Source organism: Micrasema longulum, unplaced genomic scaffold (assembly GCF_059751315.1).
Source record: "Micrasema longulum isolate JH-2025_06_02 unplaced genomic scaffold, ASM5975131v1 h1tg000503l, whole genome shotgun sequence".
Lineage (NCBI taxonomy): Eukaryota > Metazoa > Arthropoda > Insecta > Trichoptera > Brachycentridae > Micrasema > Micrasema longulum.
The window spans coordinates 29,637-55,744 of NW_028277700.1; the positions used below are offsets into that span (position 1 = coordinate 29,637).

The 26,108-nt window shown below is 31.1% G+C and overlaps 2 protein-coding genes across 2 annotated transcripts in view; one reads left to right on the forward strand and one right to left on the reverse strand.

The window, feature by feature from the left end:
- Nucleotides 1-1,005: 1,005 nt before the first annotated feature.
- On the reverse strand, nucleotides 1,006-9,593 carry LOC148281027 (uncharacterized; the record flags this gene model as incomplete). The annotated part of the gene is made up of 2 exons (XM_088227437.1): nucleotides 8,787-9,593; nucleotides 1,006-1,125 (listed from the first exon to the last, which is right to left on the reverse strand). Coding segments are annotated over exons 1-2 (927 nt in total), but the record flags the coding sequence as incomplete, so codon positions are not given.
- A 335-nt stretch (nucleotides 9,594-9,928) lies between these two features.
- Nucleotides 9,929-26,108, forward strand: part of LOC148281028 (uncharacterized) — a 52,237-nt gene continuing 36,057 nt past the window's right edge. Inside the window, exon 1 of the mRNA XM_088227438.1 lies at nucleotides 9,929-10,735. Coding sequence (XP_088083564.1) covers nucleotides 9,929-10,735 — 807 coding nt within the window. The remainder of the gene's footprint in view (nucleotides 10,736-26,108) is intronic.

Sequence of the window (26,108 nt, forward strand, 5' to 3'; positions counted from 1 at the left end):
ATAATAGCAGACAGATATTGCTTTCTAGTGTTTGTTTACGGGTGGCAGATGGCGTTTAGGCACAAAACAGCGTTTATATAAAATGTTTAGGAAGATACAGAATAAAAATACACCCTCCCTTTCTATCGACACCCTCTTATAGAACGTGGTGAGCTATTTATGTAACATAATGACATAAGGCGTCAGGAGTTGAAAACAGATTCAAGTAATGTTAATGTCAAATAACTCCGTATTTGGGTTTGGTAAAATCACTATAATAAATTTGATTTCCAGACTGGTTTTAGAACATGACTGTACTTTTTCAAGGCTTAAAAATAAACTAAATATAAAATATTTTTAATCTCAACACAGCTACTACTAAGTTGCAATCGGGTGAATAAAATATATTTGCTGATTGATGTGTTAGGTAAACTGAGCCGCTTTAGTATGGCTAAAAAAAATTATTTGTTGGATTATGTACAAAACAGTTATGAGAAAATTCAAACTACTTATAATATTGTAGAAAAAAATAGTCAACTAAAATTTTCTTAGGTTCAGCCGTTAAAATTTATGAAAATAATGAAAATTGTAAAAATCGCTGATGACAGAAAATGTTATAAGCATTTCATATTTCAACAAATTGAAATCAAAATCACAATTGCATAATACACAATTGTAAAATCAGTTGAATTATTCTGCCATAAATATCTGCATTGTTTTAATATTCGGCATGTCTTTCTGGACTTTTCAAAGACCGTCACTTTTGTTCTTCCCGCACACGGTTTCGGCTTGTATGTGACAATTAAATAAAGTAAATTTTATAAAATGAATTTATACGTCTTTATGATTCATGCCAAAAGTTTATTATTCATAAGATTATTTTATACATAGAGGGTTTGTAATGACTGTCTTCCTTTAATATAAAATGAATCAATGTAAGTCGATTTATTTTTATTTTTGGTTTCTTGAATGGACATAATTCATAACTCGTCGGTAATTACCGACAGTCCTATCAGATGGACATACTTGGTGACAGAAGCGAGTGGCGTCCCTCTTCAGGAGGTCTCTAGAAGAGCTGAAGACAGAAGCGGGTGGAGGCGGATCCTGACGATGTGCTTGCCTATTGCCAACGTGACCACGACTGCTCTGCCAAGAGAAAACGACCAAGAAGAATTTCTGACAAAAGCGGCTATTGTGATCTTGCTGCTGGATCACAACCAATATGCCTGTATAACGCACAATAAGTTTTTCTGGGTTATTATGCCGTGTGTCGTTCGTACTCTCTACCGACGTTTCGGATCGCGTTACAGCGTCCATCATCAGGGTTGATGTTGATGTTTTTATGCCTGTATAAATTTACTAAAAATATATTTACTCAACATTTTTCATCTCTGGTTGAATAAGGATACTGAATATATATCAAATACTTGTCGTATTTTGCACGCAAACTTTTATTTGATGCTTTGTGTTATCATTTCGCTATTAAAACAGAAAATATATTTTTTAAATAAAACTCTAATTCCAATTTCATAATAAAATGTTATTGGACTCAAATCAGTATTTGATTTCAATATAAAAATGGAAAGTGGAGTCGCATAAAATAAATGCTAACATAAATAAATAAAACGAACATGCTACTATTAAATTAACAAACAAATGAACAAACAATAACACTGTTTCCCCTCAGGAGTAGGCAGAGAGTTTTCTTTACATTTATACATCTTCTAATGCTAGTCTGCCGATTATTCCACTTTTGACATGTCCAACTTCAAGTATTTGCAAGATTTGGTCTTTCTTGTTTCCTAAATCTATATACATTCTTATCGTTAATATTTTAAGCCGTTCTTTTACCGCCCATTCGTTTGAATTGCCAAACAAATGAAAAAGACCTTTTAAGGTTTTTTTTATAATGCTTAAATTATTAAGTGTGTGAAAAAATAAATAAGTTACTAATTTTTTAAATACCTTTTCAAAAAAACATAATACACCCACAACCATTTAAACAAACTAGCACTCAACATTAAAATTATTATTTTAAATTTGGACTGTACATACGAGTTTTAAAGAGCAGAATCATACGTACTTTCTTTTTTTAAATATATTATTTCTCATAAATACACGAAATTATTTTATTTTTTGATTTCCAACTAAAATGACTTAATCCAATCAAAAAAAAATTATCGTACAATGATAATCTGTATGTTTTTATAAAAAAATAACAATTTACTAAAAGCTGCCAAAAAGTTAATTATTCAAATAATTTAAATGAAATATCTGTATTTTTGTAACAGAAACAACCCAGATTATCTCTAACATAAACGGAATATTGAATTTTCTGCAAATCGAACAAAATGCTCGTGTTAATTATTCAGCCGAACAAAACGTTTATTTTGAATTCCATAAACTATTAATTATATAAAAATACACAGTTCATTACGCAAATAGTCGATGAGTGGCACAGTTTCTATTAACTCAAATAAATTAATAGTACTCCGACTATTCAATAGATCAATAAATTTGTTTGGGTCTTTTTAATTAAAAAAAAAAGCTTTATTTAAAGGCATGTCAGCAGGTGGGAAAGAAGGAATATGGAAAGAAGTTATGAAAAATACACCACAACACCAAGAACAATTTAAAAAAATTATATTTCTTGAATTTTTCTCTTGCATCTAGCGGGAATCGAACCCGCGACGCCAGTTTCCTTATTGGCCGTTCTTATAACTGCACCATGGCGCCTGATGGATTTTCTGAAACTTTATAACTATTATCGCGCGGATTTTTTTTAAAATCTATTACCTGACAAAACTCACCTAATACTTGTCCTTTGCATGGCACTTTCTCGGTTAGCAAACAAACATGGAGATAATATAATTTTTTTAATTTATCCTCATTAAAATCATTATCGATGCTTTTTTAACATCTCTGTTCTAAAATATAATTGTTTACTATGTGTGGCCTATCTCCGGTGCTGATAACTTTAATAAAAATGATATATGATAATAATCTTAAATCCGAGTCATCTTAAAAAAAACATTTCGTTATCCAAGTGACTTGCTCTTCAAAGAATTCAGAGTACTGAATATTATTCAACAGTATATATTGAGAACGGTAGTGGTTACACACATAAATAGAGACATTTACCCAAGCGTCAACCACAACCATAATACAAGATGCTCTAATAGGGATCTGATACTAAGTGAAAGGGTCAACACTGTTCTGGCATCGAGACAACACTATTACGTAGGCAAAAAGGTCCATAACCTTTTGCCAGAATCGTGGAAAGACGGGAGTGTTGTCAAGTTACGGAAGGTATTGACCTCGCTCTTTCATGACATTAGTCGTAGGGAGTCAGAAAAGTTTATGCATGCCACGGATTGGAGAACTTACTGGATGTCAAAAATAAAATATAAAAAATAAGGAATAATTATAAAAAAAAAATATTTATAGACGACAACCATGAAGTTTCGCATAAATAAATTGTCTGTGTTTTTATGAATGTATGTATGTGTATGCGCATGGGTGTATGTACGTGTGTGTGTATGTACATGTGTATATATGTGTATATTTATATATATGTGTGTATATATGTGTATGTCTGTATGTATATGAATCAAAATGTGTATCCGAATAAGTTTATATTTTGTTTGTCTGTGCTCTATATTAATTTGTTAACTATTATAATATATTAAAATGTAATTGCCTAGCTTGGAACGGGGTTTGTACCCTTGTTAGCTGGGCAAAGTAAACATGGAATTGTATTTTGATAAAGAGTGTGAATAAATAAATAAATAAATAAAAATAAAAATACGTTATAGAGTGTGTGCTGGCAATAAAGCGTCCAGGAGGCGTCTGGTGATGTCCACATACTCAACTGAGAAGCGGATGTGGAAAAGAAGAAGAATAAGATTTTGTGTTGTATGCTAAATGTATGAAAAAATTATTTATTAAGCTTTACATTCCAGATTCGAAGAAAAATGTTTGGGTGCATATACTCGTATATATGTATTTATATATTTGAATACACCTTCACTCGTTTGTAGCTGATTTAGGAATATCTGCTACGGTTTGAATGGATGAAGGCCATTATATACAAAAAAATATATATTTATAATTTGTTATTGAAGCTAATTTTTCGTGATTTGAATAGTAGTTGTACAAAATTTTAATGTGAAGGAGGCAGAAACATAATATTGTTAAAAAATGATTTTTATTTTGTGACATCTACAGAAATAATTTATTTAATCATTTCAATTAAAAAATTTATTTTATTTATTTATGTACATGTACATTACAAAATGGAATATCTTAATTTTAACATATAGTAATAATTTTAATATCATGGTTAAATTACGTATATTTATAAATAACACACAAGTATACATAATATCTTGACAAGAATATGTTATAAAAGTAAGAGAATCTTGTTACGTAAATTATGCAGTTTTCCTTATTTTTGACACATTGTAACTTATGTTTTTTGCAAGCAGTGGCGTCAATTAGGTTTTTTTTAGAAACACGCGTTTCTGAAAAAATAAATAACGAAAACACTTAATTAATGATAAATTTTGAAATAGATCTTCATTATCAAGTTTGAAAATTAATCAAATATCAACACAACAAAACCTATAATCAATATAATCATAAAACTAATTTAATCAAAATTATTCTTGGTAAAAGAGATAGCTGGTTTAATCAACTCAGTAATTAAGGGATGAGTATCCGGGTCAGATCTGAAAGGAACGCAAGTGTTTCAAACCTTGAATAACGGAGTGGGATTAGATAGTATTTGAGCGCCTTCAAATTGACAGTAGATATGAAATGATTAGCTCTAATATGAAACAGCGTTTAATTAAGTGTAAATTTGAAGAATTAATTAGGAACTTTATTAAAGGTATTTCAAGTATATTTGTATAAGATTCAAGAATTTTTTTAAATCTGTGGATTTAAGGTATTCGTATAAGTAATAAAAGAAAATTATTTAATAAAATTTTCTTCGTTAAATGATTGAATTAAAAAAAATTATATATGATATAAAAATAAAAATTGTAAAAAAAACAGTTTAAAAATATTTATGTTAAGAATTAGTGGTTGATCGATACGTTTAAAAAAATGTTTTCATTTAGTTTATAACTTACAAATTTTGAAGCAAATATGACGAAACGTATAATTTTATTAATGAAAAAGCCAACAAGTATTTATAAAAATATAAGAGACATATGAAATATCTCTTAATTTCGGTAACAAAATATAATACGTAATGTAAAATATATAATCTTTCCCAATTTGTTGTGTTATATTATTAAGAATGAAAATTACGAATATAGCTGACCATATAGTATACTTTCATTATGTGCCTACATACTGTACTGCACGATGTGCACAATGTGCAGTGCACATATATGTAAATAAACTCCGGACTCAAGGCACATCGGAACTTGAATTTGATAAGTTTAAATACTTAATAAGTGTTTTCGTTAAAAAAAAATTCACTTCAAAGCGGTATCCATAATCAAACTCTCTTGAAAAACCAGAAATTGAATCAGAACAAAAAAAAAGGTTCTGATTCAATTTCTGGTGTATTTTGACCATTTAAATAGAATCTGCCTGCTAAAAAAAGTTATAGGGAAATCCTTTTAAAAACAGGAAAAAATTACATTGTAGTATTTGTCATAGTGAAAAAATATGAAGTTAACGAAATTTACGATGAAATTATTTTTTTGTATTTAGTTTTATTTAAAAAGGTAAAATATAAACAGAAAAATAATGAAACCCATTAAACCGTGAAACTAGCTTGTCAGCAGGTTTCGTATTTTTCCTTTACTAAGAAAAACGTAAGAGAAATTTTATATATTTTTAAAAGTAATATAAACATTATTAAGAACTAAAAGCATACGTATTTTTACACAAAATTATATACAAAAAAATAAATATATGATTTTTAACATAATTTATTTTTTAAATTTAATTTAGAAAATCATTTATGTTAACGTTCAAATTTTACTAATATACCTACGTACATATTTTTTATAAATATATGAACATCTTATTTTTTCCAATTAATTTCTGAAATGATTAATGATTTGTAAACGTATTTTTGAAATTATAACGTATTAAGAAGTTTTATATAATATTAAACTAATTTTACTTTTGCGTACAATCACTTAAATTTTGACCAATACTTATGTTACTTACTTAAGCGATCTACTAGAATGGTACCTTCGGGACCTTACTTTATTTATAGCTGGGTCGGGAATATTTTTGATTGTGAGAAAATTCCGTTGTTCAACGCATTTTATTACTACCATTAAGGGGGAATGGTAAGCTAAACAATGTACTAAGGAAGTTAATGAATGCCTTACAAATGAAAAAAGAATGTAAGCTTATTTCTTTGAGATTATTTTTTTGTCCGCATAGAAAGCTTTTGTATTAGGCCAGTCACCTACAATAGTATTTACCAAAGTTAAAAAGGAAGTCAACAGTTAATTTAAATTTTGCTACAATTGTTGCAACTTTTTTAAAGTAATTGTGAAATCAAGGAGTAAAATACAATAAATTTTTTCATGAACTATTCTATCATATTCCTAATGATTAATGAATTTGAAAACAAAACAGATTTCAACAAACTGGTTAAAACAAAATGACGATATTTAAAATGTATCATCTAGTATTAGGAAATTAAGAAAAAATACGATTTTAACAGAAGAAAAACGGAATAAAGACATAAGTGGCTAATGCTTGAGTAAATTCTGTGGCCTTGCGAAGAGTTTTGTATAAATTTCTTAGGAAGCAAGCTTTATATTTTGAAAATACAGAATAAATGCGTTTTATTTTGAACTTAAAAATTCACGAAAAGACCTAGATACTCAATAAAAAAAAAATTGATAAAATAATATAGGATAGAATTCATAAGTTAAATATACCTTGATAAGAAAAAGCTTGTTTAGCTTTGAAACCGGTCGGTAGAAAAAAAAAGTTGTTAAAAACAAAGTTGTTTTATTTATTTTATTATAATAAGAACTATAAAACAAGTGCTTCATATACAAAATTCAAATAAAATAACAAAAAAAAAAAAAAAAACAGTGTGCGTAAATAAATTTCTTCCATTTATTACAGTTTATAGAAGTTTATTATGAAACACATCATATTCAGTAATACATTAAAAAAATTAGCTGAATTTTATGAACTAACATATTATAATTTATGTGACTGGGTCAATAAAGAAAGCAATAGATCCGTGTGTGGAATAGAACCAGAACCATGACGAGGGTGTTATATTTGATGGCTACTTTTGGGTAAAAATCTTTCTCATAAACCAACAAATAAGATATCACAAGCTCTGTAAATGCCTACACTTTTATATTTCTTCCTTCAAATATTTTCTATCTCTTATAAAACAGCACCTATGTCAATCTGTTGAGTTCCTTCTGGGGTGCAATCCAGTACTTGTCTGCAAATATTTGGTAAACTCAAAATAGTGTTTGTATATTTAACTGTACTAAATAAAGCTTTGTTCATATTTATTCCTACGTTTTGCGTTGATTGTCTGATTCATTTCTCGTAACATATTTTAAAAGGGGAAAAATAAGACATAACCAGTCTAGACAAATTCCTTTCGTTAGGGTGTTCCGCCCTTGGTTAATGCTTTCTAGAGCCTACCTCCCCTAAGTGAGACGGAACGATGTGCAAATGAGAGCATAACTGGGTGGAAGAGAGGATTCAACCCTTACACAGAAGGGTTGCTGGGAAACTAGGCAGATTTTATGTTTTCTTCAATTAGTTCATATTATTTAATGAAGGAAAGCTTTATATAGGTGCGAAGGTTTTCACGGTCACTGTTATCAATATTATGTATCTTTTTTGGGTGATACCGTGTATGTTGGATTTGATCCGACGTTTCGGCTACCATTGCAGGAGCCATCTTCAGGGAAAACTGTGTGTTTTATAGAGAAATGTATGTGTTTAAGTACTAGTAATTTGTACCGTGTCACAGTCAGCAGTAGGCACATTTCTTGTTTTGTAGGAAAGAATAATTATGTTTATGTACTAGTAATTTGTACTGTGTCGCAGCCGGCAGTAGGCACATTTCTATTCGTTTTTGTCATATGTAGTGCTGGGAACCATGTTGAATTTAATTTAAGCCCGTCGTCTTTGTTTATATTATTTGGATGTCTGTGTATTTCAATTGCCTCTTTTATTATTCGTGCACTATAATTACTAGGTTTATGTAGAATTTTTGGTTCAAAGGCGAAAAAATGTCCTGTGTCTATAAAGTGTTCCGCTATTGCGGATTTGTCTGGATGTCCAAGTTTACACGCTCTTTTGTGTTCGTCAATTCTCATCTTTGCTGTGCGCCCTGTTTGTCCAATATACACTTTTTCACATCCTTGGCAACTTAGTTTGTACACGGCTTCAGTTTCCAAAGGATTTTTATCTTTTGGTTTTACTAAATGGTCTTTTATTTTTCCCACAGTCCCAAACGTTGTTGCAATATTTTGTTTCTTCAGCACTTTGGCTATCCTGTCAGTTACATTCTGTACATATGGTAGGTATGCAGTCCCTCTGGTAATATCTTCTTCCTTGTTCTTCTTTGTCCCATGCGATTTAATAATGTTGTCAATTTGTTTCTTCTTATATCCATTATGCTCCAATGCATGTGAAATTTTGTTGAACTCTTCGCCCTTTTCGGAATCTTCGCATATTCGAGTCGCTCTTGTTAGAAGTGTATTTATTAATCCTCGTTTTTGGGCTGGATGATGATGTGAATCAGCGTGTAAGTATCGATTCGTATGTGTTGGTTTTCTATATACCGTATGCCCAAGACTGCCGTTAGGTTTTCTTTTTACTTCTACATCCAAGAATGGAAGAGAGTCGTTCGTTTGTAATTCCATTGTAAACTTTATCAGAGGATGTAATGCATTTAAATGATCTAGAAAGGTATTTAATTCATTCATCCCATGTGGCCAGACTGCAAAGATATCGTCTACGTATCTCAGCCAGACTTTCGGTATAAGAGTTGCTGTATCCAATGCTGTATCTTCAAATTTTTCCATGAAGAAATTTGCTATCACTGGCGAAAGTGGAGAACCCATGGCCACTCCTTCTATTTGTTCATAAATTTCACCTTGAAATGAAAAATAGCCACTTTTAAGGCAATGTTCAAACATATCGCACATGTCTTTTTCATAAATTTCACTCAGAAGAGCCATCGAGTCTCCCATTGGTACATTAGTAAACAGCGATACTACGTCAAAGCTTACTAAAATGTCCTTTTCTGTCACAGATATGTTGTTAAGAAGGCTTACAAAATGAGCCGAATCTTTTACAAACGAGTTGGTCTTTCCAGTATGTGATTGCAACTGTTTCGATAAATACTGCGCCAGTTTGTAAGTTGGAGCTCCTATATTGCTAACTATAGGTCTAAGGGGCATATCCTTTTTGTGTATCTTGGGAAGGCCATATATCGAGGGTGTCCTTGAGGCTTTCACAAATAGTGTCTGTTGCACTTCTTTGGGTATTTTTGATGTTTTCACTAATTCTCTCGTTTTTCTATCAAATTTATCGGTTGGGTTCCTTTTTAGTTTCCTGTATGTAGATGTTTCTACTAGTACGCGCATTTTCTGTATATAATCCGTTTTGTTTAATATTACAGTTGTATTGCCCTTATCTGCTGGTAATATAACAATGTCTGAATTTCTTCGTAATTCTTTTAGGGCTTGTCGTTGAGATGTTGACAAGTTCGATATTGGAGGCTTCGCTCGTCGTAGAATGATACTCGTATCTTGGCGATACGAGTATCATTCTACGACGAGCGAAGCCTCCAATATCGAACTTGTCAACATCTCAACGACAAGCCCTAAAAGAATTACGAAGAAATTCAGACATTGTTATATTACCAGCAGATAAGGGCAATACAACTGTAATATTAAACAAAACGGATTATATACAGAAAATGCGCGTACTAGTAGAAACATCTACATACAGGAAACTAAAAAGGAACCCAACCGATAAATTTGATAGAAAAACGAGAGAATTAGTGAAAACATCAAAAATACCCAAAGAAGTGCAACAGACACTATTTGTGAAAGCCTCAAGGACACCCTCGATATATGGCCTTCCCAAGATACACAAAAAGGATATGCCCCTTAGACCTATAGTTAGCAATATAGGAGCTCCAACTTACAAACTGGCGCAGTATTTATCGAAACAGTTGCAATCACATACTGGAAAGACCAACTCGTTTGTAAAAGATTCGGCTCATTTTGTAAGCCTTCTTAACAACATATCTGTGACAGAAAAGGACATTTTAGTAAGCTTTGACGTAGTATCGCTGTTTACTAATGTACCAATGGGAGACTCGATGGCTCTTCTGAGTGAAATTTATGAAAAAGACATGTGCGATATGTTTGAACATTGCCTTAAAAGTGGCTATTTTTCATTTCAAGGTGAAATTTATGAACAAATAGAAGGAGTGGCCATGGGTTCTCCACTTTCGCCAGTGATAGCAAATTTCTTCATGGAAAAATTTGAAGATACAGCATTGGATACAGCAACTCTTATACCGAAAGTCTGGCTGAGATACGTAGACGATATCTTTGCAGTCTGGCCACATGGGATGAATGAATTAAATACCTTTCTAGATCATTTAAATGCATTACATCCTCTGATAAAGTTTACAATGGAATTACAAACGAACGACTCTCTTCCATTCTTGGATGTAGAAGTAAAAAGAAAACCTAACGGCAGTCTTGGGCATACGGTATATAGAAAACCAACACATACGAATCGATACTTACACGCTGATTCACATCATCATCCAGCCCAAAAACGAGGATTAATAAATACACTTCTAACAAGAGCGACTCGAATATGCGAAGATTCCGAAAAGGGCGAAGAGTTCAACAAAATTTCACATGCATTGGAGCATAATGGATATAAGAAGAAACAAATTGACAACATTATTAAATCGCATGGGACAAAGAAGAACAAGGAAGAAGATATTACCAGAGGGACTGCATACCTACCATATGTACAGAATGTAACTGACAGGATAGCCAAAGTGCTGAAGAAACAAAATATTGCAACAACGTTTGGGACTGTGGGAAAAATAAAAGACCATTTAGTAAAACCAAAAGATAAAAATCCTTTGGAAACTGAAGCCGTGTACAAACTAAGTTGCCAAGGATGTGAAAAAGTGTATATTGGACAAACAGGGCGCACAGCAAAGATGAGAATTGACGAACACAAAAGAGCGTGTAAACTTGGACATCCAGACAAATCCGCAATAGCGGAACACTTTATAGACACAGGACATTTTTTCGCCTTTGAACCAAAAATTCTACATAAACCTAGTAATTATAGTGCACGAATAATAAAAGAGGCAATTGAAATACACAGACATCCAAATAATATAAACAAAGACGACGGGCTTAAATTAAATTCAACATGGTTCCCAGCACTACATATGACAAAAACGAATAGAAATGTGCCTACTGCCGGCTGCGACACAGTACAAATTACTAGTACATAAACATAATTATTCTTTCCTACAAAACAAGAAATGTGCCTACTGCTGACTGTGACACGGTACAAATTACTAGTACTTAAACACATACATTTCTCTATAAAACACACAGTTTTCCCTGAAGATGGCTCCTGCAATGGTAGCCGAAACGTCGGATCAAATCCAACATACACGGTATCACCCAAAAAAGATACATAATATTGAAAGCTTTATATGTTAATTCCTTAAGCTGATTTTAGAATAGAAGGCTAAACATAAGGCTTTACAATGGAAAAGAGAAATATATGTAAATGAAACGCCAAGTTTAACGTATTTGAAGAATTTACTTTGAAATAATATAACCTTGTATTATGTTTGAATAAAATCAATCTAATGAATTTATTTAATTTGCCTACCAGTTTAAAAAGACGAACACAGACATAGTGTAATTAAAACATTTTCTCACAATACACACCGGTACTTTTCTTGTAGCGTAACGTTTAATCATGATCGAAGTCCGAAGTTTTAGACATTCCATCTGTTACTGTTACGACGATTCGGCTACCACAGCAGAAGACATCTTTATGATAAACTAAATGATATAACAATACTAAAATTTTCGAATCATGCACTGTGTTATAAAATAATGCATTTTTGTGAATACTCGACTAAATGAATAAAAAGTACTAAAATATTAGCAAATAATATTTGACAAAACGATGATATTGGTGTTTAATAATATTAATTCTAAAAAAACACAGAATTATGAAAAAAGCCAACATGGCGGCCTATGTGGTGTAGTGGTCAAGCCGCTTGACTCAGAGATGAAATATTTCAGGTTTGATAAAATGCAATTTTTCGGAAGTCTAGGTGTTACGTGATGTGATTCACCATTTTTTTTAATGCACCACAAATTGGGCCTCCTGGCGAGATGTGGTGCAAAAAAATAAATTAATTAAAATAATTAAAAACTGATTTGATCATTACACCAAAGAAAGAGTAAAAATCAAACTCCCATTTTAAAAAGAAGGCAATATCGCAAAATTACATTTTGTAGTAAGAAGTAAAAAAATTTAAGACAGGAAAAAACATTTCAAAATTCAATCTGAAGTCAATATGTTTCTTTTTTGGGTGATAACGTGTGTGTTGGATTTGTTCCGACGTTTCCAAATTCAATCTGAAGGTTACAAAATATATGTGAAACAACTTATTAATGAAATATATGTGAATTGTTATTATAAGAACACACATTTGAATATATCTATGTGTGCCCTACTTCAAGATTCAAAACAATTTTTTTTAAATAAAAGTGAACATTTAAATAAGAAATTCATTCTCATCTAGAAAAATAAAAGGCATTTTTGTTTCCATAGTGGAGTAGTCGCGCAATCTCATTGCATCCATTCTAATTTAAAAAAAAGAAACTGTCAAGTATAAGCATGCAATTAAGCTTTCTTTTATATATCTGTAATTAAGAGATTTGATGTGTAGTCACCACGGCGAGGTACGGCGTACTTTGTAAATAATGCAAGAATTATAATTTTATCCGGCGTTTTCTAGGGGTTGAAATTATTCTACAAAATTCCACATTTATCAAAACAGTATTTTTTTGTTCATATTTACGTAAACGCAGTACACTTTTGGTTTTATTTATTGTTTTACCTCGTATTTCAAAAAAAAATCAGGAGAAGTCAGTAAAGTCAGTATATTTAAAAATTCCCAAAACATAAAATTAACTATACGATTTAGTTATAAGGCGTTAATCTTGCTTTGTTCCTTTGTTGGTGTGAATACGTACTTTTAAAATAAATATAAAATATTGCTCAAGTCTCGAATTGAAATAATGTAATTCTTGTAAATGTATTTCACATGATCCGAATTTCCTGTGACAGAGAGGGAAAACACTTTTGAGAAGCAAAAATAAACGCTGTAAGTTGACAGGGCTGATGACCTGTAATTAGCTGTTTAAGTGGCAAAAATTGAAAATTTTACACAGTGTGTAAAATGGTCACTTAATGACAGGTCACAAGCCTTGAAAATGCCTGACCTTAATATTTCCTTCTTAATAATGTTTTCTCTCTCAGTAGCAAAAAATTTGGATCTAAATAACTCCTTAGGGAAGAAATCCAACCTATGTGCAAGCATTTGGACATACTCAAAACATTATAATTCATATGTTTCATATTTTGTAGAATATAATTTATAAATAAAAAATAAAATAAAAAAATTCAAATCGATACTTAAAGAGTTGCTTAGTTTAGGATTTCAGGTGTAAAAAAAATATAAAATATGGAGTGATATTTCGTTTTTGCCTCAGTGAAAATGGAAAAGATATTAAATCACTGTATTATTTTAATTACTTCATTAATTGTGTGATGCAACAAAACTCTTTATAAATCGCTTCCAACTCACGTTAGACCATTAATGCAGCGGGCATATTGATGCAGCGGTGTGCAATTTGTTTATGCAAATGCAGTTCTAGTGAGAGTATATCTCAAAGAGAAAAATGCTACGCTAGCTTGTATTATACTAACAGGTAGACTAACATTATGCATTCATACCTATATGAGTATGTGTGGATTTCCAAGCGACACGAATGCGTATTCCAAAGCTCGTTTGCGGCAAAAGAGAAAAACTAAATTTTCTCACGAACCGAGGAATTTTGATGTGTAACTAGATTTATTTATTTATTTTATTTATTTACGTATTTCACAGTTCTTAAATGGACAGAGGTTCTTTGTTTAAGGTCCCGACTAGCTAGGAAATTCCTGTGTTTAGAAGGACATTCTTTTACATTTTATTTAATAAAATGTCATTGTTATTTATGAATAGTAAATAATTGAAAACTTGTAATATACTAATTAATTAAACCTACGTTGGTGTGTGGTTCAGTGATTATATTGTAGGTGATCTCACATGAGTTCTTATCAGCAAATCTTCTGGTACTCCCCAAAATTTAAAATGTGTTTTTTCCTGCAATTTTTTTCGTTACCACTATAGTCTTGGGATAAAATCTAAGTTTCAAGTGTACATATACATTTTAAAAATGTTGATCATCAATATGTTATTGAATAATTATTACATATTAGATTATATTAAGGCATTCGTGTATTATAATGATTTAGTATTTTAAGACCAAATAAAAAAAAGAGTTACTTGCAATAATCCGATGAAAATATTTTTCTGCATTTTGTGAGAAGTCTTTCGTTTATTCATAGTTTCTGGAGAATGAAGACATTTGTGTGTCTTGGAGTCCGCGGAATATGTAGTTTCTATCCCTAGCAACACATTCCTAATTCCATTAATATATTGAGTTGATAATGTAAGTCTCCGTGGTATGATTGCTGGAAAGGATTTCTAACATAAAGAGTGGTTTCGCCGAAAAACTGGGAGGAAAAAATATTTATTACTACCCCTAAATAATCATAATATGCCTATGCACTAAATGTTTTATTAGTTACTTGTCAAATAAGGGGTAATTGGTTCAGGTCATATAAATACATGGTTTTCTAAGGTGGTTGATAGGTTTCCTCATTTATGTTTTTTTTTAAATCTGATAAGTCCACATATTATTCACTACACATTGTCACATAAATACAATACTCACATACATATAATACTTACATTTATACAATACTCACACTCCCATACACATATACACACACCCTCACACCCAATATAATAGATATATATATATATATAAATATATACTCACCCTGACGAACAATTACAGTAGTAAAACTCATACACTAAAACAAGTACTTAGCATAAATATAATAATGTTTTAATAATAGTTATCATCATAATGTAATTGAGACACATTGTGTATATTTGTCTACCGTCAAATTGAAACCATTGTAAAAATTCAATAATGTGTTTTGTTTTTATAATCAGAAAAAATAAATAAAAATAAAATAAAAATAAAAAATGTTAAGTATTTACGTATAAATTTTAATCCATCAAAAAAATAATTCTCATTCCAATAAAATACATAAATAATAAAAAGCAAATGTTATACAATATTGATTTAAAAAACATAGCATACACAATGTAGTAAGGGAAACGTTTCCAAAATGATATCCCTCCAAGGGAGAATTGATAGTTAATGCATAAAAAAATGTTTTTTTAAAAACTTCGACTAGTTTTGAAAAGTCTAATCTTGTTTCTATCTACCACAATTCATTAAATCGTGTTATTATTCAACATGTTATTTCTATACGAATTTTAGCAAAACCTTAACAAAGCATCATTTTACCCTACCACCTACCACATGTACAAAATGACCCCTTGAGGATCATTTCACAGAATAATTCAGAAGTTATTGTTACTAATAAAACAACTAATTTTTTTATAAATTATAAAGGGGATAGATATTTTTTGTAACATTGTATGTGCAGTATAAAAAATGTGCTGTATTACAACTTTATATGACGTTAAAAATGACTTACTTAGATAAGACAGGTGAAAATTATATTTTTTTACGCACAATCGTTCTCACTGCTCGCGTTTCTCCGCCATTGCTGTCAAATGTTGTTGTGTATATGTTTATATAATTCAACAATACATGGCATTTGTTGCTTTGCTTAAGTCTCAAGGAGATGTTTTACCTCGAGGGATCATTTTGTACACGTTTCCCCTACATACATTTATAAGAGTGTTTATGAATAAAAAACTATTCACCCAAAACTCCTCCTACGTATTCGTCACTTTCACTATCAGATGACTATCATTTTGAGGAAGGTAACTACCCAATGCGCAATAAGGAGGTATTGAGTTGTTGAAGGAATGAAGATATTGAGGTATTTGAGGAAGTATGATTACAACAATGTTTGATTATGTCCAAATGCTTGCAGACTGGCTGGATTTCCTCCCTAGGGAGTTGTTCATATTTAAATTTATTTCATTTCAGATTTCAGGCGTTGCCTAGTAGGAGATTTGGTTCAGCCGGATGAATCTCACCTACGTGATAAAGGTTTTAGCTCTTTTACTTCACGAAAGTCAACAGATGGAAGAGTTGAGGAAATGAGGATGTTCAAACAAGGGCAGAATGGTGAATGTTACACAGTGTGTAAAGTGGCCACTTAAACCAGCCAATGACAGGTCATAAACCCTGTAAATGCCTAGACTTCCATATTCCCTTCTCAAAAATGTTTTTTCTTTCTGTTGAAAAAGAAGTATGATTAATTTTGTAACTTTTGGAAACCTTTCTAAGGAAATTGATTAAGGATTCGACGTATTGCTCTAAAGCATAATCAATAAATCTTTATTCGAAGCAATATTGTTTATTTCCTGGTATTCTGCTCTCAAAATATTCATTATTTTTAAAATGAGTTTCTTGTGTTTTTCTTGAGGACTGACGGCTCTACTGCTGTTGTTAGTTCACTAACAGTTTGCGACTGAACAAAGACTTTTTTTTTGGTTCTTTTCTTTGATTAGTCAGCATTTATACTGACTGGCATCAGATGATAGTTGATGGTGTTAAAGTTTCAATGGTAGTAACAATTTATGTTCTCGTCGTCCAAACAGTCATTATTATTTTTTTTAAACTTTTTTTTTCATTGTACTGATAGATAATTTTTATTTTTTGTCAAATTAAAAAGAAATGCTCACAGTTTTCGACGAAATATGTTTTATTAATTTGCCAAAGAATTATTAAAATTCGATTAAATAATACTGACAAGTATAGAGTTAGGTACATGTACGTACATTGTCAATGCTTGACCCATTCTTTACAGAATTATTTTTTTTACACGTGGTCTGCAGTTTATTGGCCGTTTGTCAGCCTCATGGTGTAATATTCAGCGCGTTTGAGCATGCAAGAGGTCTCGGGTGCGATTCTGGACATGGTTGACATGAAATATCTTTTTTTTAAATGATATTTTTCATACCAGCATATTTTATAGTCCCTGGACTGATATATGAAGCGTAAGACTGATCATTTTACCTTCATCTAAAAATATTTTTTAAAAACTACCATTTCGGGCAAGAGTTTTTTTACATTATTATACAACTGAGTTTTGTAGCTTACTCACACAACAAATCCGGGAATCATTAGTAAACGTTAGTTATAAGCTTTTCAATTCGCAAACAAAGAAAAATAAAGTTTTTTTCACAAGTTAGTATTTTTTTACTTCTTATTTAAACTTTAAGATTTTTATTTAAAAAAAAATTATGTTCATTTTTAAAAAAATTAAACCCATTAATAAAAACGTAGAAAAAGTGAAAACAAAAAGCACAAGATGTGCACTTAATGTAAAGTGCAAATGAATTTACTTGAAACCTATCATTTGAACCTTGATAAGTCATGGTCATGGAATTTTTGGCACAAACTAATAGAAATACAACTTCTAAGGGGTTGTTTACAATGTGATATCATGAGTTTCTGGAGACATTAAATTAATGTTGTTCTCCTAGATTGTTCTAGGTGAAACACAGCGGTAAGGTTTGATTTTTTCTGAAACCTGGGCTGTTTTATTAGTTAAAACCACGGTTAAAACCTTATCACTACACATTTACTTTCTTTTTTTACTATTTTTTTTTACTAACATGAAGATAAATATTTTAAGACTAATTATATCAATAACTTCTATCCTTCAAACAAGTAATAAATAACAATGTTTTAAATTTGTTCAAATGCTTGCAGACTGGCTAGATTTTTTCAATATTCGTTGCAATATAGATTTAATGGATCTTTAGGGCCTGTGTAATTTTACAAACAGCATTTCAGTCTTTATTTATGCAAAACGAAAAATGCGTATCGTCTTCAGAAGTTTGAAATTCTGAAATGAAAAATTGTAAATATTTTTTTTTGTAAAACAGTTTTCATTTTTTTATCAAATACCTTGATTATGTAAACGGGGTCTACAATTTTAACCATTTATGTGCTCAGTAGCTGCAAAACTTATTGTCATCAAACACCTATTTCCATAAATTCATTTTTTTTTAGTTTTTTGAAAAATCATCAAAACACTCAATTTCATTGTCAAATATACAAATAATAGGGGCTAGATTTCTTACCGTCTATGAAATGTTTAGCTGCAAGACATGCTGGTCTATTTTTTTATTTTACAGCGCCCTTAAAGTGATTTGAGAAAAATGGTGGTATACAAATTATTTATTTTTATTTATTTTTTATTTTATTTATTTGGATAACCAACACCTATAATTATCTCATATTTTTATAACAAAACAAATAACAAATAAGCCAATTACAGGTTTTCACAAGTAGCATCACAGTAAGTTAAAAAAGATTCTCGAACATAAAACAAATAGTAATTAAATGTTAATTTAAAAGAAAAGAAAAAATACTACGAGTTATTTCGAAAGCAAACGCCGTACGTCATTAAGATTATTTGCAAATAAATCTATGTAAAATGATTTATTTATTACATTAAAATTTTTAAAATTTCGCCATAAATATGAATTTTGCCTATAATTAGATGAAACAAGAGGTATGTGAAGAAGAGGGTTATTTCTTAAAACTTTGGAAGGAACATTGATAGAAAGTTTGCAAAGTAGTTCAGGACAGACAATTGAACCAGATGCAATTTTAAGTAAATAAATTATATCCGCTATTTCACGACATTTTTGCAGAGGCAGTAGGTGATGTTTTTTACATATATGAATATACTGGTCAGATTTAAACTCAAGTTTCAACCGGAAACACATGAATTTTTTCAATGCGTGATATCTGCACATTGTACATAGGATTCCATATTTGTGATGCATATTCTAAGTTGCTTCGCACTAATGTACAGTAAAGGATTTTAAGTGCCTTTGCCATAGTGAACGACGTAGAGCTACGCATAACAAAGCCAAGCGCACGCGATGACTGTTTTATGATGCTGTTAACATGGGCGTCAGAAAGTAATTTACAATCATGGAAGACACCTAGATCCTTTACACGTAATGAGCGTTGGAGGTTTTGACCCTTAAGCACATAGTTAGTACGTAAAAAGTTTACTTTGAGACTAAATGTAATAACTGAACACTTAGAAGGATAAAGGTCCAAGCAGTTGGAGCTTCAGTAATCCTCTAGACGGTCAAGGTCGAGATTATCTAAGTATAGTAATACTTTAAGAATAAATAACTACAACTTTAGTACTTTAATGCTTATACGTATGGAAAAAATATTTTAGTTGATGACTCCTGAAAAAAAAAAAAAATGTGTGAATTTGTTCGAATTTTGTTTCCAGTTTTTCTTTTTATACCAAAGAACGATACACAACATTTAGAAATTAAGGGCATTCGCAGAGCACACCTGATATTATCCTCAGAACTTCCAGAAGTGACGCGACCCGTGATCAGCTACGTGTGAAAGCGTCGTGCCGCCAAGCACCGACTACGCTCTAGGACGCCGCGCCTTGTCAAAGGCACTGTAGCGGCGTCGGCGTCGGTTTCCCCCTAGGCTTTTCAACCGCTTTAATTGCAATTCAGTTTGATACTGAAACTAATGGCGTTTCGTAGATCTAATTCAAATTTGTTTTTGCTTTAAGGCGTTGACAGAGCTTAATGAATGTTTATTTGTGAATAGTATATTGCAGCGTGAAAGTTATCCAAATACGCGATTCTGGAATTAAAGGTTATATTTTCATGTAATTAAAAACACTTTAAGCCGGTTCAATGAAATTTTCAATTTTATAAGACAAGGTATTTAACAAAGTATTGTACATTAGACATAATCCAGAGAAATCCATTACATAAGTATGAATGAAGTAGATAAAGAATTTGTAATTTTTGTCAATAAACCTTTATTATTTTTACTATCATTATTATTGCATTCCCGTGAGTTATTTATTTATGCATTTAATGCACAAAATGCACAATTTGATCATAGAGCACAATTGTTTTTTTTTTTTTTACTGAAAAAAAAAAATTTGCGTTCTTATGATTTACCCAAATATTAAATTTTAAGGGCCATTTTCAATGAGTTGTAAATAACTCACTATTAGAAAATGGGAATCAAGTTGGGGTAGAGTGAGATTCCAACCACAGACCTTTGATCCGTGAGTCCAAGACACTAGCCACGGGACCACAACCCGATTGTATTTTTTTTATGTCCCGACTTGTTAGAAAATTCCGTGTTAAGTCGGGACTCTTCTACATATAAACCATAAACACTTATTAACATATAAAACAACATACGAAGAAATCAAAACAATGTCAACAAAATAATAATAGAAAAGTATAAATAATTAAATAATTAGTTACTTTAACTTAATCCGGGACTAAAAAAAATCAACATTTTTGAAAAAAAAAACATAGTTAAAACAACAAAAAAACAAAGCAAGTTTAGCACCTTAACAACGAAATACGAGTGTAACTCATACATAAGCCCTTCGCCTTTTCTTACACAAACAAAATAAATCTTTAATTAAGTGAGATAAGGACGAAGACGATACAACCATAATGGCAGTGACGATTAGAACATATCTGTCCCAGTTATCCTGAGAAACATCTGGACGCCCAAGGAATGTCGTATGGTACAATAAACACTTGTGGATGGTGGGCAAGATTCGGATAAATAAAACGTGTGTGAGGCTAATCATGGTGTATGCAGTAGAGACAAAGACAGATACAATAATCTAAAAAATAAACAAAAACTGAATGGAAAAACTAAGGAACTGCTAAGAACGTCAGAGATAAAAGTGCTAAGGGCAATCGCAGGGAAAACCCCAAGAGGCAGAATCTGGAGTGAAGAAGTTAAACAGACTTACGATACCCAGAGCATAGTTGATAGATTTTGGAGAAAATATGTCAAAAGAGTGGACAGCTCCAGAATCCACTATACCAGGGCCTACTTCTTCCCAGCTGTTCGCCGTCTGCCCAAAAAACCACAAAAGAGGGGAAGGACAGCTGAAACTCAAAGTCTTAGGAGTTAGCTTCTAGCATATAGCATTGATGAACAGCAAGAAGAAGAAGAATAAAATGAAGAAGCAGCTTTCAGAAATATTTTTCTCAGAGATTTTCCAAGAAAAGGACCTTGAGCCATGCCTTGCGATCTATGCATTATTCTCTTTAATTTTGGTCGGTAGTTTCGTTTACAAAATAAAAGATTAAGATATGAACATATTACAAACGACATATTGCATCTAAGTGAAGGATATTTGTTAGTCAAGGTATTTTTAGGGCCTACGACCTATCATTGGCTGGCTTTAGTCACCACTTTACACACTGTGAAATATTCATCATTCAGCTTATGTTTAAAAAATCACTGCTCTAGTTCCATAATCCGGGGAAAATTACGAAAATGCGTTTGCACGAAGAAATCCTCTTGACTTTGTGGAGAAACGCTTTAATTAATATTGGCAAATTTTTGTGTACAACAACATACCTACCGACTTTTAACTATCGGTATATGCAATATTCCAACAGTTGATGCGACAAGATTAAACATTTTGCTCAATGTGCGCTGGCGATAGCTTTAAGTTGCATGTATTCTATCACCACTTTTCTGAAAACTTTTTTAGCTAAATTTGAAAACTGTACAACGTTCGAAAAAAATCTTTTTTTGACACTCATCTTTTATATCCTGTACCCTTCATTTAAATGTAATACGTATAAAAAGATATGTTTAATTGTATCGGCGCTATGGTTAATAATGGATTCTGACACGCGAAGCAAGTCATGCAATATGAAGATGAAGATATCAACAAAAGCTTGGGTCAGCCTCCACGTGACTAGAAAGATACGCCTCCTCCAGGTGACCTAGTTTCCATGTTATTTTATTCGTTTTACTTCCTTTGGCATAAATTACTAAATTCTTATATTTGAGAGATTTTTTAATTAATGAGGAATAAGTTTTAGTAAAACTTAATCAAACAAAACAAAACAAGTCAAACTATAGAGGTGTTTGAAAGGCCACAAAAATTACGGGTCGACGACATTGACTCGAAAGCTGGTAAAACATGGATAATAATAGCGGGAGATAGAAAGGGGTGGAGACGTTTAAAAGAGGCATTTATTCAGAAGTGGAGAAAAAAAGGCTGAAGAAAAAGATACCATTTTAAATATAAACATTTTTTTTTTAATACTGTAGTAACGAAACTTCTTGATGTAGGTTTTGCAGTGCGGATGAGGATACACTTTAGACACATTTTATGTGAATCTGGTGCTATACATTATAAAAAGAGCCTCATCCTCGGGGGACTACTAGTTAACCATGAGAATGTTTAAAAGCTCGCCTCGTACCCAGTCGTCCGATACTTTACGGATCTGGGCTTAGAGGGGGAGATAAAAAAAGATGTAAAGTCTCGCCTTCCACACAGCTCTTTATAGACCTGGGCTCAGAGGGCAAAAGCTATTCACAAGACCCCGTCACAATAGATCTTCAGAAGTCGCATTGACAGCTTGCATAGCACTGACCCCCATCACAAAAAATATGAATTAAAATAGCAGTGTAAGAAATCCTCAAACTTCAAAAGTAAGAGCCAAATGCACGTTGAACGAAACACGTAATATTCACGAAAAAGTCACCAGATGTCACCAATGAGGAAACATTATAAAATATCACGCCTCCTTTGACTAAATATTTACAACTTTGAAAATTGTTGAATTGTGGAATTCACAAATATAAATCAATTTCGTAAGCAATAGTCTGCAATGTGGCCACATAAACTAGCCAACTTGGTCATTAGACCCGGAATTTCATACTCTGTAGCGAAGTTGGTAAAACAGCCAACTGTGAAACTGGTGTCGCGGATTTGATTCTCGCCAGTAGAAAGAAAATAATTATTAAAATATTTTTTTCTCTATCGGTATTTGTAATTTTCATAGCTCTCTTCCACATACTCACTTTCCTATCTGCTGACAAGTATCTAAAATAGAGACAAAAAGTTTATTCCAAGAAAAAAAAAAATATTTATTTTGTAATACGTTTTTTTAAACAACTTTCTAGGGGATAAAATTCAATTATTGACTAACTCAAATTAATTAATTCACCCCACTATTTAACAATTAAGGTTTTACCGTTACCAAAGTCAAAATGGAAAAGGATTTTTGTGAGTAAATATTTGCAGAATAATGCAAAATAATTATTTTCTCGTATCAAAAGTAAAAACTAATTCATTTTAGCTAAAGGATTAACACTTACCGAAGAATTTCATGCAAAGTTACGTACCGTGTTTCATGTGAACAACATTAGGAAGTTATGTAAACCTCCACGATAAACCTTTAAAGTAAAAGTCTTCAGTAGAGTAAACATGAAAATAAAAGTTTTTTTTTTACCCAGGCTTTAAGTTGAAAGCGACCGAAGGTTCCATGTGCATGAGCAAATGATGCAAAAAATTTGTAATCAAGATGAGCTTTAATTTAAAAAAATAGAAATACATGGATCATGACCACGTTTTCTATGTGAAAATGTATTACTCCTCAGAACGAGTGCTTTTGACTTTATGGCTACAGTCAGATAAAAGCATGAAAAATGAACTCAAGTGAAAAACCGACTCGTAGTCGAGTGATTGGTGCGTTTGTACACCATGCTCGAGGTCTTAGGCACGATCCTTGAAATTATTGTGGAGAATTTTTGATTTATGAAACAGTTTTGTATAATGGTTAGCGCGTTTGCGAAATATTTGATTTAAAATGACGATTATTTCCGATAAAGTAAAATATTTATTTTCACAAAGACTAAACAAACATCACTCTGTCATATTTAAAATGTACACTAAAAATGCATTACGTAACTTAGTAGACATTATAATAATTAATATGTACATCTCCCCTCCCCTCTTTATCCTCTCTCCAAGCATCCTTATCGTAATTCCGCCTAATTTACAATAACTTAATGTTCTTTTAAAAAAATACATTTTCTTTGATTATCGAAAAATATATACGAGTACATAAAAAGAACATTTTTATATGTATAAACTTATCTGTATGTAATATATTTCCTTTATAAACTTTGTCTACATTGTGGAAACATGTAAAACCCTGGAATTACATCTGAAGCGTTAGATATCACATTACATTAAAAACATCTTTTTGAATTGTTTTATGTTTTTAAATTTAAAATTCGATATTTCAAAAAAAAACATTTAATGGTTTTTAAAAGTATATCACAGTTAAGCCCTGAAAAACCCAGTGTAAAAATATTTACCCACATTTATTTAAATAATATTTTATTGATGTTTTAATTTTATTAAATGTCGATTCAAAACAAATTTGTATTCAAATCCATTAACAATTTTTGCTTTGAGTTATTAAAGTATTTTCTGACTGAAACATACATGTGTAGCAATCGAATCAAATAATATCGTGGGGTGTCAAATATTTATCTGATAAATGGTCCCTTATACCAAAAGAAAATTGACATCAACCAAACATGTTTTTCTAACTGACAGATTTCTCACTATTAATATTGCAAAAAGGCATTCTGATATTTGTCGTAGCAAACAAACAATATCCAGAAAACCCTCGTCTTCATTTGTTTGTTTTTTGTAGACAACAATATTTTGTTGGATAAATGTGGCTTATACTTTCATCATCAATTTGTTTATTCTGTACAAAATATTTTTACTAATACTCATAAGTTAGATGAAGGAAAAAAAGTTATTATTTAGATAAATCTCCACCAACAAGGTACAAAAAGCGGTTGATAAATAAATAAATATAATAAGATCCTATAATTTTTCAAAATTAACCCTTTTTTAATAAGTACTCATATTCTCAGGTACACCTGTTTTTCTTTCAAATAAATATTAAAAAAAGACTTTGGGATATCATAATCACTAAAAATACGACATATCAGTAACTTATTTAATATATTACATAAAATAAAATCACTTTGTTTTTATGTACCACTTTTATTTTTTAAATTTGACAACTAACTAGTTTCGGCAATACTATTCCTTCTTCAGGGTTAATTACAAACTAACATAACATTTAAAAAAAAACACAGTAAAGGTAGAGTGGGCGTGGCTACGGGGGTAGAGAAGAGAGGGGTTTGTGTTTGGATTAAGGGAGAGGGAACATATTTAAAATGGGACTATTACTAAGATTTATTTGATTATTAATAATATTTAAATTTTTATTTACAGCCTTTCTAACCTCCAATATTTCAAAGTAATCAAGTGCATATCTTTTTTTGTTTGTATGTAGAATTTCAATGCCATCTTCAAAGTTGAATGAGTGACTATTTGTTAGGATATGGTCAGCAAACTCAGAAAAAATATTGTTTTTAAGACATTTCATATGTTTTTAACTCTAGTTTTAAAAGTACGTGATGTTTTTCCTGTATGAAATGACTTGCAGTCATGGCACATCAACATGTAAATGCCTGATCGATCTAATTTATCAGTTCTTTGTTTAGTGTTTTTAAGTATACTTCCTTTATATTATTGGTTGTGTAAAATGCTGGTTTTATGTCATCCAGTAAATCTTTTGAAATTTTATTTGAAAAATTTTTAATGTTTAAAAATCTTCTCCACCGTCTATATATTCCAAATGAATGAAATTTCAATTCAAGCGTTTTATTACAAAAATATGTATGTAGATATAATAAACATGTATATGATAAAAAGATTTGTTCTATTTTAAGTGTCGAAGTACAATATGCTCAATGGATATATGTATATATATAAAGAAACATATTTAATTAAATAAGGAAGGTGCATACTGAAATATTTTCAGT